This window comes from Scleropages formosus, chromosome 22 (assembly GCF_900964775.1).
Source record: "Scleropages formosus chromosome 22, fSclFor1.1, whole genome shotgun sequence".
Taxonomy (NCBI): Eukaryota; Metazoa; Chordata; class Actinopteri; order Osteoglossiformes; family Osteoglossidae; genus Scleropages; species Scleropages formosus.
In genome coordinates, this window is record NC_041827.1 from 17,359,966 (window position 1) to 17,377,269 (window position 17,304).

General features: G+C 52.9%; 1 protein-coding gene across 8 annotated transcripts in view; it reads left to right on the forward strand.

Annotated features, from left to right (window-relative positions):
- Positions 1 to 17,304, forward strand: part of atp2b2 (ATPase plasma membrane Ca2+ transporting 2) — a 113,801-nt gene that overhangs the window by 48,915 nt on the left and 47,582 nt on the right. For all 8 annotated transcript variants that reach the window (XM_029247792.1, XM_018744577.2, XM_018744578.2 and 5 more), the window contains exon 2: positions 9,286 to 9,760. In XM_029247792.1, the coding sequence (XP_029103625.1) occupies positions 9,562 to 9,760 (199 nt within the window). In that variant the 5' untranslated portion in view covers positions 9,286 to 9,561. The remainder of the gene's footprint in view (positions 1 to 9,285; positions 9,761 to 17,304) is intronic.

Here is a 17,304-nt window from a genome sequence, read left to right on the forward strand (position 1 = left end):
CCACACTGAATTATGGCTCCGCCCCCTCGACACCTCGCTCCTTCCACACTCGTACCTCGGGCTCAGTGTCGTCCTTCGTCCTCCATCCATCCACCGTCAACAACCGCTCGTCCCGAGCGGGGTCGCGGCAACACGGGGCGCGAGGCCGAAGGGGAAACACCCTGGGTGGGACGCCCGTCCATCGCAAGGCACCCCAAGCAGGGCTCGAACCCCAGACCCGCTACGCAGTGGGCACTGGCTGGACCTGCTGCATCAGTGTTGTCCTGCAGCGTGATTTCATTTATAACAGCAGAAGATCTAGGCAAGTTTGGATTTTGAAATATTTTTTAAACATTTTTGGACGGAAATGATGTTTAACATTATGGGGATGTATTACAGAGGATGAGCTCTGCTTGGGAGCCTCATACACACACACACACACAGAGTCAGTTCTTGAAACACCATCTCTATCGAACATTCCAAGGATAATCAATATTCCCAAAATGAATCGCTCCGCTCTGTATTTCGTCCGTCGGCTCGAACTGGCACAGCGTCGCCGTCTGCAATGTGATCCGTCAGCGAGTTGCCGGCCCGGTGGCGGACAGCCTGATATTTTCTCCCTGTGAGGACAGCAGGGGGCGTAGCGGTAAGAGCTGCAGCTGTTCACTAAAAGGACTCGAGTTTGAACTCTCCCTTGTGCTGCCATACCCTTCGAGGTACTGATCCTAAACTGATCCATTTATTCATTTATCCGGCACTTTGCTCCAAACCACCTGCCACGTTACGCTGTTAAGCTACTTACACTGATTTACCCAATACTAGCTCTCGCCACTACGCTACCTGCTGCATACAGTAAAAATGACCTTGCTCTATGCACGGGTAAATCGCGGTAAACAGCTGATCGTTCCAAGTTGCTTTGGAGGAAGGGTGTCAGCAATTTGAATCAACGTGACCGTAAAGGCCGTTGGTTGAGCCGCCACTAGGGAACGCTGTGGTCCAGAGCGAGATGGTGAACAAGGTGCGCACTGCCCGAACTGAAGTTTGTTTTCAATGTTTTACAGAGGGATTTTGTGTTCTTGAAAACTGCAGTTGTTCGTTTTGGACTTTTCCTTAATATGTCCATCGATTTCCAGGGTGCGATTTAGATCCTCGGACTAATAAAATACATCCCCGGCTCTGCCGGGAAGCCTGCGGTGGTGTATTGCTGACACCTGCACCTGGGAGGGGGTGGGTGCCCTGGTTGCTGGGGGGGGGGCATGTATGCGGGATGTGCTCTGATTGGATGACCATTGGTGACCCTCAGATACAGCCTGAAGGGCCCTGGGCTGTGGACCCCCCCCTCCATCGCTCACTGCTGCTGCCTCCCCCACCTTATGAAGGTACCGTATTCCTGAGAAGCCCTTCATCAGGTGAAATCTCATAACTCAGAGACATAATTACCATTGATTGCAATGGTTAGAAATTGCATGAATTCCCAAAACTGTCAAGCATGTCAGCAAATTGCATTAAAATGGACGCAGTTACTTCAACAGTTAAAATTAATTGTCACACAACATAATAGAGCGCTTGGGGTGCCTTGCGATGGACTGGCGTCCCGTCCTGGGTGCGTCCCCTCCCCGTCCGGCCTTACGCCCTGTGCTGCCGGATTAGGCTCCGGCTCGCCGTCATCCAACTTGGGACGAGCAGCTTCAGCCACTGTGTGTGTGTGTGTGTGTGTGTGTGTGAGCGAGCCTATTACATTGCTCCATAGATGTGTAAACGGCTATAGGTGCTCTACCGCAGTGTATCTTACACTGTAAATGACTTTGGATGCAGGTGTCAGTAAATATAAGTTAACAATCGTTTTCCGACACTTTGGAAAGAAAGTGTGCGATAAATGAATAAACGAATAAATAAAGCAGCGACTTAATGTAAACCCGTTGCTCCGTTCAGCCGTCGGTGGGGGGCGATACCCAAAATTTGGTTCTTGCAAATGCGTAGAAACGCCTCGTGGGCCAAAGCAGGGGTGCTCGATGAAACTCCTGGTGAAGAGGAATTCTGTAATGGTAGGTGACCCCCCACCCCCCCACCGTCACTAGGGCGTGACGTCGCGGTACAAATCGATCGCGCCTCGAAGGGCTTGCTAAGAGGCGGGCGGCAGTCGCCCAGGGGCCGCACGGCAGGGTGTGTACCTGTGCGGCGCAGCGGTCCCTGCGCGTTCTCTCCCCCGCATCGCGCATGACCCGAACCAGCTGCGAACACCTGGCGCGAGCGCTCATAAGCGCACCTCTTCAGGTTCGTAATGAATCCTCCCCATGACCCGTTTACGGCGGTAAGCGGTACATAATTATCACACACAAATCCCTGCTTTTTACACTTTTCCACTCTTGTTTTTCGAACCGCTGCGGTGTTTGTCTCCTCATTTCCGCGTCCCGGTGCGAGTCCCGCGCCACCCTCGGGACACATTTTCGTAGGAGGCCGAGTTCCGAGAGGCGGCGGAGCGGCGCGCTGTCACCGTTACCGCATCATCCGGGAAATTAAGAGCGCAAAGAAAAGCGTCGTGCGGCTCTCGAGGACCCGACCGCAGCGGGGGCCAAAAGAGCTAGAGGAGGAGGAGGAGGAGGGTCTGCCGTTCTGCTGATCTCTCCATTTACGGCCATTTCACCTTGCGGGTGCTGCACATGCATGTGTCTTTGGACATCAGCGGGCAGTAGGTGGCGCAGCGGTTAGTGCCATCACTTCCCAGTTCAGATCTCACCTCCTGCTGTAGTGCCCTTGATCAAGGTACTTACTCTGAACTGGTGCAGTAAAAATTACCCTGCTCTGTAATGGGTAAATGGCTGCAAGTACCTTGTACTGATTGTGAGCTCATTTTGTTGATACATAATAACCAGACCAGCAGAGGGGGTGTTGACCACCCCGCTGCGGACGCCTGTCTGAAACGCTGGGTTGGACGAGCCGCGGGGACGTGTCTCACGGGCCCCCGTGAGCAGTTTTTAGGACGGCTCCCGGCGCCTCTCGCACCCTGTTCCAAAGTAGCTCCATCTCTGCTTGCTTACCGGCGGGCGGCGTTTGCGTGTCGCCATCACTTCCCGCCCCCCCAACTCAGATGTCCGCGTCACTCTTAAGTGTTTCGATGCCGCTGAACTTCCTGCGCGCAAACAAAACGGAGGGGAAACCTCATAAATCCCACGCGCTGCTTCTCGCATGGTCGCTGCGCCAGGAACGCCGCTGCCCTCGCGGGGAGCCAAGCACCTGCGCGCTCTCGTGTTTGTTTGCGGTCCGTTGCCGTTGGAGACCGCAGGGACTCCGGCTTGATGGCTGGAAAATACACAGGGGGCGCCCGCTTTGCATAAGGGGCACGAGCCAAAAAGGTCACCGTACCGACTGAGGCCTCGAGGCCTTTACACAGTTTAATGTTTGATTATTTAAATCCTTTTGCATCCACCGTGACGGACGAAACAGATTTATGCGCACAAATTGTTTCCGTGTTCTCGCGCGAGCGCCGGTGCTTTTGAACGCGAACGTCGCTTCTCAATTTGCGACTTGCTCTTCTGGGACGACGGATCCGGATTCGTGCTTTTCGCTTCCCTCCTGCAGCGATGAAGAGAGGAGAGAGAGTCATGGGAGGTGACTTCACCCGTCATTCCTTGAGAACCACAGTTTTTTTTTTTTTAATTTTTAAATTTATCCCGTTTTTCTCCAAGACAAAGTGTATAAACTGAACCCTGCGCACTGATTTAGACATATTTATACAGCAAGGTCAATTTACTGCATCACTTCAAGGTAAGAACCTTGATCAAGTAAATGACAGCAGAAGGTTGGATTTGAACCCAGGTACAAAGTCACCCCTCCAGCCACTACGCTCCCAACTGCCCCAAACTCCTGAATGTATAAGGGAGTTTCTGTGCACTCAACGGCTGCAGGAGGTGGGATTCAAACCCAGGACCTTCTTACCAGCTCTAGCCGCTACCCCCCGTGCTGCCCGTTGAAGGGCGCTTTAGTCAGCAGCGTAGGGCAGTCGAACGGTGGCCTTCAGCTGACCGCGCGAGGACTCTGCGAGGCCCCGGGGCCGAGCCTGCGGTGACGCATCTCCCGATCCGGCGTCAGATCTCGCCCCGACGCGGCACACGCGGGACAAACACAATCTGTCTCCGGCGCTTCAGAAGCTCCAGTTAGTGTCTCTTAGCAGCTGGTCTCCAGAGGCCAACTGAGCATCACAGGTTTTACTGCGGGGCTCGAGTAACCTCTCGAACCCCGTCGCTCCGGGGGCCCTTCGAGCTGCGGTTCGAGAGTCATCCCGCATCACTTCTGCTTCCTAAAGTCGGTAAATACACTTCAACAGACATCAGACATACCTTGCACTCAAACTTGCGCATCGTCGTACCTCGCAGACGTGCCGGTATACGAAGGGAACACGGTAACCGGCACTGCGCAAAGGTCTCAGCCGAGCAATAATAGTAACGATAATAGCAGCAATATGACATAAATACGGGTCACACATTCTGATAACATGCAGTGTCACAGTAGCGCTCGGATCAATGCTTTACTCGAACGCTTTAGGCGCATGTGAGGCCTGCTGATCAATCGGGTTGTGTTGACATCGGGCAGCTGGAGCGTTAACCGCTCCGGGGCTCCCTTTTCCAAGACTGTCGGGGACGGGTGGCAGTTGTCCAGACGCGAGGGGGTGGGACACTCTTAATGCTTCGGCTGGTGCGCGGCTTTATAGCGTGAAGGCGGTTGCTAAATTTGGCAGGTGTTTCGCCGGAGGCGCCGTAGAGCTCAGCTGCTGCAGTACCTCTCCCTGCCTCTAGGAGGCACTAGTGGTTTTGTGCTATTTTGTAGGCCTTTGAATTGCGACAAACCGAGTGTTTGGCGACGCAGCCCACGCACCACAGCGCGCCCATACAAGCGTTCCACAGCTGGAAAGTGATCAGATCAACTCGCTCCTTCCTAATTACGCAAGTTTTTTTTCTTTCTTTTTTTTTTTTTAAATGAAATGCTATTTTACTTTGGTGCCTCATTACCTGTCTCATCCCCCTTGCCTTAATTGCTAATACCTGTCATCAAGAAAATATTAAAGCGCATTTCTTGCCGCAGGTGAAATTGCGATTTTGAAAGGGGGTTACTTATAGCGTAATTACCGTAAACAATGGCACCGATGGTAAAGCCTGTCTTTTCATGGTAATTAGAGTAAATGGCAGTAAAATCGCCGATGAAAGAGAGAAGACTGTTGGGCTGCATTTCGAGGAGCTCCGTCATATCGGCGCCCTTGATTGCTCGTTCATCATTCGGGTCCCTTAACTACTTTACCGAAATAGGAACAGCCCGTATCCGAGTTCACGCAAAGGAGGCTGTCCTCGGGCTGGGCACCCACCCCACCCATCTGCAGATCCGAACTCGGTGGAGCCGTGATGCCCGAGCCCCACGAATTTCACTCTCTGGGACCCCTCCCCCACTCTTCCGGCTGCTCCGTTTTACCCTCCTTCTCTGCAGCTCGGTTTCCTCCCGCCCAGCTCTCTCCAGCTCCGGTGGAGATCTGTCAGTGCTCCACATTCCTGCACCGCGGGGGGAATCACAGCAGGTGGCCCCGGGCTCGAGGACCCCGGCACTATGTTTTTCACAACCGCGCACTATCACGTAGCGGTTTAGGGTCATGTGCCTCGACGAGAGGAGCGTCGTCGCCTCCCCCAGAGCCTGAAACGATGCACAGCATCTTAATTGCTTTGACCCCGTGTCCATGTGCGGGTTGGCTGACATCTGCACCTGTGTCACATGGCTCCTCCCATGTCACCGTTTCATACAGATTTTACTGGAGTGGTTTAGGAGTGGGGGTGCAGTGGCTTTGGCCAGGTCTCATTCACTGGTGGCTCTGGGGTTCAAGCCCTGCCTGGGGTGCCCCACGATGGACCGACATCCCACCCTGGCTGCATCCCCCCATCGCCCCCTGCTGCTGGGCCGGGCCCCGGGTCACCGTGACCCTGCTTAGGGCAAGTGGCTTCAGGCGGTGTGTGTGTGTGTTTGTGTGTGGTTCGCTCAGTGGCAGCCCCCATCCTCACAAGGTAACTTTAGTGCTGGGAAACATGTGTTTCTCACTCCCCACCCAGCAGGAAAAGCACTGCTCTCTTGAATTATTTAGTAGGTGTTCAATTACTTGGTGCACCTCACCAAAGCAGTTTACAATTATTTACCCACTTATACAGGTGGGTAATTTTTACTGGATCAATTTATTGTAAATACTTCACTCAGGGGTATTGCAGCCAGAGGTAGAAACTGAACCTGCAACCTTTGGATCTAAAGGCAGTTGCACTAACCACTACAACGCCAGCTGTCCCTGGCGCTTTTACTGTTAAGCCACTTACCCTGATTTACCCATTTATACAGCTGGGTAATTTTACAGTATTAATTGAGGATATGTAGCTTGATCAAGCGTACTGCAGCAGGAGCCGGGTTCAAACCCAGGTCTTTTCGCGCAGAAGGTGGCAGCTCTAAGTGCCGCGCTGCCTGCTGCCCCAGATGTCTCCAGTAAAACTGTAATCCGTGTAATTCACTTTATGCAAATGAGCCTGCCAGGTGTGAATTATGCCACCGAAATTCTGCGGCTGATCGGAGCGTTGAAAGCGGTGCCGCCGACACATTCGCTGCACTCGCTCATCAGCTCAGGCGTGCCGCTCGTTGACCGAGCGGCTCATTAAGGACCCGGTCAGTTTGGATACGAACCAGGGCACTTCGGGAGTCGCCGGAACTGGACTCCAAGCACCCAATGTTGGGCGGCGCCCTGCGGGGGCTGGATGAGCGGCCGGCGCTTTTGCGGGTCGCCACGTCTGCTCCGTAAGTGAAGAACGCAGCGGAATAGAGCTCCCCCTGTGTCCGTCTGAGCGACCGCCACTCGATCCACAGTTCCTGTTTAACGCCACCTCCGGAGTCTGCATCATCCTTCCAGTGGGTGCGGTTCGCAGGTGGTCGTGGGAGTAGATGGGTGGGCGGCTCACGGTGTCTGTGGTCATCGTTGAGCCTGCGATCCAGTGATAATATCTGCTGTGTTAATTATAATGCACAGTTTGGGTCAAGAAGCATTCTAACATTCGTAAAGGTGTGTATGGACAGTAGGTGGTGCTGCGGTTATTGACACGGTCTTGTGACGGAAGGGTTGTGGGGTAAATTACTGTGGGGGCTTCTCCTCCGCAACCCTGCAGGGTCATTCCTTACCTGTATGAATATAGTAAAAATATTCAGCTGCATAAATCACTGCAGTTGGAAGCTGCTTTTGGCCTTACACACACACACACACACACACCATCTGAAGCTGCTTGTCCCATACGGGGGGGTGCAGGGAGCCAGAGCCTAACCCGGCAACACAGAACGTAGGGTTGGAGGGGGAGGGGCCACACCCAGGACGGGACGTCAGTCCGTCGCAAGGCACCCCGAGCGGGACTCGAACCCCAGACCCGCTGGAGAGCAAGACCCAGTCCAACTCACTTCACCATCGCACCCCCCGCTTTTGCCCTTAAATGCCATATAATTATTACTGGTTACCTTGCCGACATCATTCTCCATGCTGATGTGCGGTGTGAGGTGTGTACGCTGATTTACTCATTTATACAGGGTAATTTTTACTGTACAAATCCAAGGTAAGTACCCTGATCAAGGGCACTACAGCAAGAGGTGGGAAATGAACCCGGGACCTTGTTCACCGTCAGCTCCAGTCACACCTTTTTCGCAGGGTTTCCTCACACCAGCAGCCGTGACGTCAGAGTGACCGTAGCCATCGCTGCGCGGACTGACTGCTGCGGAGCGGCGTCCTCAGCGGCGACTCCCACACATGGTCCAAAAACTCAGCGGCCGCAGCAGGACGTGCTGGACGCCGCAGACCTTTTCCGACCTTTTCCGACCTATCGGTGCAGAAAAATGATCCGCTTGATAAAGGATCCTTTAAAACCCTGTATTTAATGACAGTGTAAAAACCCTGTATTTAGTTACTTTTTAAAAACCCTCTATTAGCCCTGCAAAAAAACCCTGCATTTAATAACCTGGTGAAAACTGTCGATTAACCCTGTAAAAAAAACCTGTTTTTAATAACTGTGTAAAAACCCTGTATCTAATAACCCTGTTAACCCTTTACTGAATAACTGTTTAAAAAAATTAAATTCTCTTAAAAAATCAGGTTTCATTAAGAACAGTGGAGAGTGAACTGCAGTGTGGCCGTTTGAACAGCAGGTGGCCTAGTGGTTAAAGCTGCCCCCTTAGAGCAGAAGGACCCGAGTTCAGATTCCACCCCCTAGTGTCGTGCCCTTGCTCATCACCCTCAGTCGATACAGTAAAAATTACTGTATAAATGGGTAAAGTGCTGTAAATCAATCTGCTAAATGAACAAAGGTGCCAAACTAGTTATTATCGTGAGGATGTTTGCAGGTGTGTGGTGTTACTTTAATTGTTAACTGTAGATGTGACAAAACTGATCACTGGGAAGTGGTATCGGGACACCGATCATTGACCGCAGGCGATACGCAACGCAACGGACCCCCCGCGTAGAGCTCGGCCTCCGTCTACATACACGTCACGCGTGTTGGCGCCGCTGGTCGTTTTGCACAGGATGTTTTGGGGTCGCTGTGTCACACGTGAGTGCGGGACTGGAATCCTGCCAAACGCCCATCCACCCTTAGACGTCGTGTTCAGCTGGGTGTCCTTGTGACAGACCCCCCCCCCCCGGCCTTCGCAGCTCTGGCAAGGAGCCCTCGTGCTCACCGGAGCTGCTCCTGTCGCCGTTCGTTTCCGAAGCTCCGCTTGATTCCATCACAGGGAATTAACCGTGCAGATGCAGCACAGAGATGTGAAACTGACAGCTGCGCCCCGCCCTCCCCCCGCCACTGCCGCTCTGCCGCAAACGTCCCTTTCCCTGCTTTTTCTCGGTGTCCGTGTCCAGTTGTCAGGAAATTGTGCCGGGGGGCTCCCGTGTTGCAACGTCGAGCGCAGCCGCGGGTTCCTCCGTGTCGCTCGGCCGCAGTCGCGCTGCGAGGCAGCCGAAAGCCTCGGCCGCATAGCGGGCTCATTAATATTAATTAGGTGCCGTATTTAGCGCCGGACCCGGGGACGTCTCACTGCGTGGTGTCTCTGCTGCCGGCATCTGCCATGCGGTGCGACCAAAAGCGCGTACGCACACACATACACACACAACCCGCCCTCGTCATCTCACCGTCCTTTGTATGTGTGTGTGTGTGTGTGTGTGTGTGTGTGTGTCTCCCTGAGCTTCAGACTGAGTCCTCACCTCCCCATCTCTCTCTCTCTCTCTCTCTCTCTCTGTTGCACGCCCCCTCTCTCCCTGCAAAGGAATAATGGAGCGGAGCGCGGTGTAGACGGCGGCCGGCCGACACGAGCACAATGGGAAAGTTCACGTGGAGCGGCAGAGGACTGCAGCCCTGATCGCAGGAACCCGTGGGCCCTGCTGGAGGATCGCGGTCGTGCCCCTGACCCCTAGCAGACCGCACCTTCTCTCCCAAGCGCCCGTGCGAGGCATCGCCTGCGGTAGCATCGCTCCTCTCCGCTCCTCGCGTGTCCAAGAGGAGCACCGTGTGCGAGAGGCCCCCTCCGCAGCACCGCGCAGCCATGGGGGACATGACCAACAGCGGCTTCTACGCCAAGAACCAAAGACAGGATGACCAGCAGGGCGGCGCCTTCGGCTGCTCCCTCTCAGAGGTGCGCTCGCTCATGGAGCTGCGGGGCACCGAGGCCATCGTCAAAATCCAGGAGGATTATGGGGGCACCGAGGGGCTATGCCGGCGCTTGAAGACCTCGCCGACAGAGGGTGAGTTTCCCCCCGTCATGGGGACACACACACACACACACACACACGTGTGCATGCGCTGGAATTGTGAGACAGAACTGAAGTTGCTGAAGAGTGTGTTCCTGAAGCCACGTGGACACGCTGCGCAGACGCTGCCGCTGACAGGGTCCCTTAGGCCAGGTGTGTTCCAGCCCGAACTGGGCAGGTTCTTGATTCTTCCTGGCAGCCACATGCGTGTCTCCATCATCATCTGTGCGGTTTGCTGCCCCCCCCCCGTGGAGCCTCCGATCGGGGACGCTGCTGGACCGGAACCTCAGTCGCCGATCGATCTCCCGCGATCCGGTCTATTACTTCACGGGGGGTCTTTTTGCGGGCGTTTTGGAAAAACAGTCCGAGGAAATACGCTGCTGCTCCTTGTGCTTGGGTGTGCGCGTATGTGTGTGTTTAGTTCAGGAGCCTGGTGAATTTTGAGGTCTCCTGAACACTTCGGTCGCTCGGCTGCACGTGGAACAATTGAAGTAAAGCCCAGTTTAAGTGGCCTGTTAGAGTTTCTAGAGGAGGGTCCTGTAGTGACCGGACCAACGCTTAGGTCCTGTTGTGACCGCACTGGAGTCCAGTGTCAGTGTCTAGTAATGCAGTAACTCCACTGAAGAGGTTCAGCGGCACCAAAAACCCCTTTTAGATAATGAAGACAGATGATGTATCTTTACTTGTTAATAATCTGCCCAGTTAGCCGTACCCCCCCCAACCCCCCATTTAGCTCTTTCACCTCCATGTGTACAGTGGACCTGCTTTTGGCACAAGGACTAGGTTCCAGGTCCAACTGCTCGCATGTCGGTCCTCTGGATGCACTGTAACTGGGCGCAGGTACCACATATTCTCCTCTGGGACAGGAGGTTGCACCGAAAAGGTTGCCGGTTGGGGAGCGCCGAGAAAAGTGACCGAACGGGGAAAGTGAAAATGCAGATGAAGGTTGTGGCCGTGGTGCGATGCGGTGAGCAGCGGCCCGCTTCGAACAAGGGCAGTTGGGCCGATGGTTAGTGTGAGAGCGGTCGGCGGGGAGGGTTGGTTAGCGGTGATGTTCGGGGCGCTCGGCAACGTCTCCAACAGGTCCAATGTGCGGCGAGGAGTCGTGCCTGGAGACGTCCCGACAAGGGGCCCGAAGACTCCTAGGCCGCTCCAGGGCAGTAACTTGGCAACACGCCGCCAAACACAGAAGGAAGATGCCGCAGAGTTAGTCACATACCGCGGTAACAAATCACCGAGGGCTAATGCTCACGGAAATAAACAACCTGGTGAATTTCAGCTGCACACGCGATGCTTGTGTACAGGGGCGCGGTGCAGGGAGCGGGAGCGGAAATGAACAGGCGAGATGAGCTCGGACACAGTGGATTTAAAGCTGTGAAAAGAAGCAGTTTCAAGTGTTGATGACAGTGACCAGGACAGCAGTGAGCGAGTAGCGCTTGGTTCGAGGTTCGAGTCCCGGAAAAGTTTTTGCTACTGTACTCACACTCAAGTAAATGCTATATAAAGATATAACAAATAGTGTAAATCTTCTTAAATGACTGCATTAAATACCACTGCAGTTTGTACTCTAAATACGATAATATGTGAAACGAAAAGCCGTAACAATGTAATATGAACGGTAAATAGTATATGTGTGAAAAAAATTGCTACGGCACATTAAATAGTAGTAATCATGTAGTGTGTGTGTTAAACAATGATAACAATGTAATATGTGCATCAAATAATAATAAACACGTAAAATGCACAATAAAGAGCTTAGAAATGTGATAAAGCCGTTAAATATTAACAAGCACATAATATGTATATTAAAAAGTAATAAAAATGTAATGCATTACCGTGCTGGACTGGCGCCCTGTCCAGCATGTACCCCCAGCACCCTGCGATTCCAGAATAGGCTCCGTATCATCTTGACCCTAACAAGGACAAGCGGTCGATGACTGTGAAGTGAGTGAGCGACAATGTAGTGTAATGTGTGGTAAATGGTACCGTAGGTGATGAATACTAACAGTGTAATGATGGGTAATAACAATGTAAGGTGCATAAAAAAGTGTTAAACTTGTAACAGGCACATTAAATACTTCTAAGAAGTGTGGTAAACTGCAGTAACAGTTTAATATGTGCATTCAATAGTAATAAGCATGTAATATGTGCAGGAAATGGTAATAACAATGTAAAATGTGCATTAATTGGTAATAACCATGCAATATGTGTGGTGAAAGGAAACAATCTAATATGTGCCATACATGGTAATAACTGTCTAACGTGCGCGAATAATGGAAGTAAATATGCCGTAAATGTGCAATGTATCGTGTGCCGACGAGCACGCCGCGGTCCGCGATGCCAACCGGCTGCTGCCTGGCGGAAAGTGCCGGTCCTTCGGCGTCGCTGTCCTCCCCCGTGACTTTCACTGCTCTCATTTCTATTTCTGTTTGGGAGCCCATTCCGTTTGAGCGGAACGCACCTCCCCTTCTAACTGTGCTACTTCTAAAAATAGCCCACATTTCTCAAGTCTTCCTCTCCCAGAGCTCACGAAATCGACCCTTTTCTCCCTTCCGCCGTGCGTCTGAGGACGGATCTATTATTTATCGCCGCCGAGGCCGAGTCGCCGCGTGACGGAAAGGACGTGGGGGACGAAGGGCCTCCCGGTCCTTCGGGGGCAGCGGACGAGAGGACGCGCCCGTGACGGAGGCCCTCGCGGTTCCGGTGGGTCCGCGATCAGGAAGGAGCCCGAGTCCGAGCCGCTTCCCGGGACAAACGCTTTGCGGCGAATACCATTTCCTTGGATTGAGGGAAGCGCGTCCAGCCGGGTCGCGGGGGTTGAAGAGCGCCCCGCCATGCTGACCCTTGAAAGCGGTAGCGACGCAGCAACAGGCGCTGCCACGTGCTGCGCTTCGAATTTTGTTCTTCGAGAGCGAAAGCAGGTCAGGGAGAAAAGTGGCGGCGCGTGCGTATTGTAATCGGCATGGCGAGAAAATGAGCGAAAAATGAACTGAAATGACGGCCACCGGGGCTCCGAACAAATCGTCGTCGGAGGCGTTTCACCCTATTCCTGACAAATCTGGGCGATTTCTAGAGAGATTTTGAAATGAAAATGCAGATGACACATCACACTTTTTAAAAAATAAATTATTATGATTGAGGTCGCATTTTTGTATCCAATTGTAACATTTTAAGTTGTTACACTGGTTTTTGCATATTAGTTTACGTATCACAATGATTCTATCTGTTCGTTTATGAAAATTTAAGCAAATTTCGTGTCCCGAACAGTTTATATTGTTTTCTTTAGTCGCATCAAGGGAGCAGCTATTAATTTACTTTTACGTACCATATTTAGCAGACGCTTTTCTCCAAAGCGACTTCCAATCAACTCTACGTAGTGTTACCAGCCCACACACCTTATCCACCACGGTGACTTACGCTGCTAGATACACTACTTACACTGGGTCACTCATCCATACATCAGTGAAACACACACACTCTCTCTGTCACTCACACACTATGGGTGAACCTGAACAGCATGCCTTTAGACTGTGGGAGGAAACCAGAGCACCCAGAGGAAACCCAGACAGATATGGGGTGAACATGCAAACTCCACACAAACAAAACAGGGATGAAACCCACATCCTCTCACACACTATGGGCACTTAGAATCATCAATCCATTTAAACAGTGTCTTTGAACTGTGAGAGGAAACCAGAGCACAAGGAGGAGACCCACACAGACACGGGGGAGAACATGCAAACTCCACACAGACCAAGCAGGGATCGAACCTATGTTCTCTCACACCACCCAGGCGCTGTGAGACAGCAGCTCTACTCGCTGCACCACCGTGCCTAATTCTGGGACCCTGCTTTTAATAAATTAAGAGCAACTAGAATTTTTGGGGGCTAAAGGTGTGGGCCATCACTGTTCACTACACTAGCGACAGCTCTGATCTGCACCCTGTTTTTACAAGATTACTCCTACATCAATACTCGAATGGTCCCATTTAGCCTTTAGCCATTTGCCCAATCCTGTGTCTCTGAGGTACGAGGAGACGCCTCCTTGTCTGTGGCTTTACGGGAGACCCCCCGAGCCCTTGGAAGAGGTGGGGAAAAGGCGGAGCAGTGCTATTAATGTTTCCGTTTGACAGTTTTCATCATTCCGCACCATTGCCGGATCTCAATGAACGGCTACAGCGATCTCGTCGTCAGCAGGGGAGGGTAGAGCAGCCAAACACAGGGATCAGCTAGAAGTACTGATGCTTAAAAGAACTGTTCCGGTGAAAGTACTTGGGCGGAGATTTACTTGAGCAAAAGTGGAAAAAGTATTGGATCAGAAATCTTCTTGAGTACCGAAGGTACTTTGATTCATTTAAAGCTTCGTTGTGTTATGAACAATGTCAACATCTACCAACAGCGTTAACTCATCTTTTCAGCAAATTACATCTGTTTCAAGGCAAATTAAAACAAATGTGGAAAAATTCAAAGTTAATGAGTAGAGGTGGACAGAAATGTAAAAGTACATGTTTTTGCCACGCCCACACTTCCGGGCCGACACGGAACACCTGGGACGCAACGCAGACTGCGGCATAAAAGGCTGCGTCGGACCACCAGCTGATGCGGAACCTCGACCTGCCTCCTCGTCAGTGACCTTCTCTAGCCATTCCCTGTTCCCGAACGCCTTCCCCGAACCCGTCCCTTGTTCCCCCGATCTTCTGCCTCTTTCTGATCATCGACCTCTTGCCTGTGTACCGACCTCGCCTTTTGGATCCTCCCCGTTACGACGTTCGCACCTCGAGGACCCTTTGCCCGTCCTCTGACCTCCTCTCTTGGATTTCCCCGAAGACACCACCACGAGTACCGTTCTGCACTTGGGTCCGCCGCTTCCTTCAAGACCCGACCATGACAGTTTTCTTTACAAACGTCCTCAAGTAAAGGTGAAACATATGGATGACGAAAACTTTACGTGAGTAGAAGTAAGGGAATAAATGCACCTCATTATTGCCCACCCGCAGTTGTAAGGGACCTTGATCGAAGACATCTGCTCAGTAAATTTAATAACACATACTGTCATCTGAAGTGAACGGTGAGGTGGGACAGTGCTGGTGATGGGACACGTCGGTGATGGAGAGCTGCTTTGCCTGGCTGTGGACCTTGATGGTGATGAGAGAAGGACACCCCCCAGGAGACATGGAACAATCAGAGGTCGATCAGGGACACCAACGGTACCACTGTGAAGAGTGGGTCCAGCTGGACAAGCTGGACAACAGCTGCATGGGACAATCTGGACTGGAGGGTGAGAGCGAAGCAGCAACAGCCAGGTGTCCTACATGTGTGTGAAGTGCTGCAGAAGAGTTGGGAGGACATGGAGTCTCATCTCCTCACCCAGAATGTGGGCAGAAACACGTCTACAGTGGGTGGACTCACGCTTTACTCTGGTACTGTATGCGTGGTGACCCCTGGGCTGCTCCCCAAGTCATCCGCATCTTCATCGCTGCAGCAGACCCCTGCAGAAGAATGTTTCCTTCAAGATGCTGTGTATCGATGACTCTCATGTCCGCTCTCAACCTTGTTCAGGATGCGACCCCTGGTTTGACCGCAACACGCCTTGCTAGGAAAGGCGTGTCGTTCCCCAACGATCGTCGTGCCAACCTGGTCGCCCCGCACAGCCTCCTCCCGCACACAAACCCAATTTCACAAGCGCTCCTGCGGGAGTCGCCGGACGGAGCGCAGCCTCTTGTAATGAGGACACTCGGTTGCCTTCGTGACGCGGAGCGCTCTCATTGCATGTTAGAAACGAGGTGCCGCTGCCGAGTCGTCTTGAGCCGCCGCCTTCCGCCGCCGCGCACGACCTTGAGGGGGCGCCGTCGAGTCGCTCCCACCCTGGACCCGACACCGCGTTGTGTCGGGCCGCTTCCACACGCTACGGATGCTCTTCGTCCTGTACGTTGCCGAGGTCCATTTCAGTCCTTAAATGTGTGTTTTTAAGCAGAGAAAAAATGTGGAGACTAATGATGGAAATAATATGAAAAATGCTAGTAATACTAAAGGGGGGGCGCGGTGGCGCAGTGGGTTGGACCGGGTCTTGCTCTCCGGTGGGTCTGGGGTTCGAGTCCCGCTTGGGGTGCCTTGCGACGGACTGCCGTCCCGTCCTGGGTGTGACCCCTCCCCCTCCGGCCTTACGCCGAGTTGCCGGGTTAGGCTCTGGCTCCCCGCAACCCCATATGGGACAAGTGGCTTCAGATAGTGTGTGCGTGCGCGTGCGTGCTAATAATACTAATAATAATAGCTACATTGGGGCCGTGGAGCTCAAAAGACTGCGCGTCTTGAGGACGGCTGACTGGTCCCCAGGAGCAGCTCTGGATGGGTTGAACGGTAGCGGTGAGGTGTCGGCCCTGGCCGAGATGCTCGGCGGTGGTTCAAGCCCTCGCTTTTATGTGCTGTTTGCCCCAAAGCAAGGGTGGCAGGGGACAGGTGACGCGTGATGACGCCGTGCTGTCCTCTCTTGGCCGCAGCAGTTGGAGGATGGCGGCGTGGCGGGTTAGCGATGCGTTTCCGCCTCGGAGCTGGTGCAGCTCCAACACGCGCAGCTTGGGGACGGCGTGAAATTTGGCAACGCTCCTGTAGGGCCAAAGTCACTTTGAGGTCGTGTGTAAAACAAACACAACAGAGTGCAGAGTGAAATATTTGTGCTCTCTTCATCTGGCTCTTTCTTCTTGGTGTCTTGGAGAAGTTTCCATAGCCTGCCTGCGTGCCAGAGACCCCCGAAACCCATCCGCCCACAGGCCTGGGTCGCGAACCCCTGCTCTCCCGTCCCTGCCATCGGCTGCAGTCAGCAAGAGCGCAATCGCCCCGGTTCCCACGATATCGTTTTCCACGATAAGCCGGAAAATGTCCTTTTGTCCCACGCATGCTGCTCTAAATCGATTTCCGCAGGGCTCCAGCCGGTAAAATGTGTCTCGTAATCGAATCTACAACAGTTAGCTGCGTTCAGCCCGGAGCGAGGTGACCGACCCAGCTCTATTTGCATATTTACCCCCAGGTGGAGGTGGGAAGGTGTTCCGTGGGGGAACGTACACGTGTACCGTTACTGCTCGCCATTAGGCTGGTTCACGTGCCCCTGTGTCACGGCTCGGCTACACGCCTCCGCTGGGGAATGCTCCCCGTAGAGCACCGGACAGCCCACCGGGACGAGAGCGGCGAAGGGGAGCGATGGGTGTCAGGACTGCTGGGGTTTCATGCACGCCGGATTCAAACGGTTGCATGAATATAAGTTTGCTTTTTGCCGTCAAATATGAACGTATGCATGAAGAAACGTGTGGCGGGATCATAAAGCACCACAGGGCAGGAGCTGGGAATAACTGTGGGAACACCAAGAGACATATTTTTTTTGGGAAAAAAAAAAAATCTGTGCAGCTGCAAACAGCAACATACACTATTTATGATGTGATATAATAGTAATAATAACTCCCAGAGGGTCGGGGCTGTGGTCACTATAGACCCCTGAATGGTCATAAATTAATGCTTTTATATGATTGCGGCACAGCTTTTAAACAT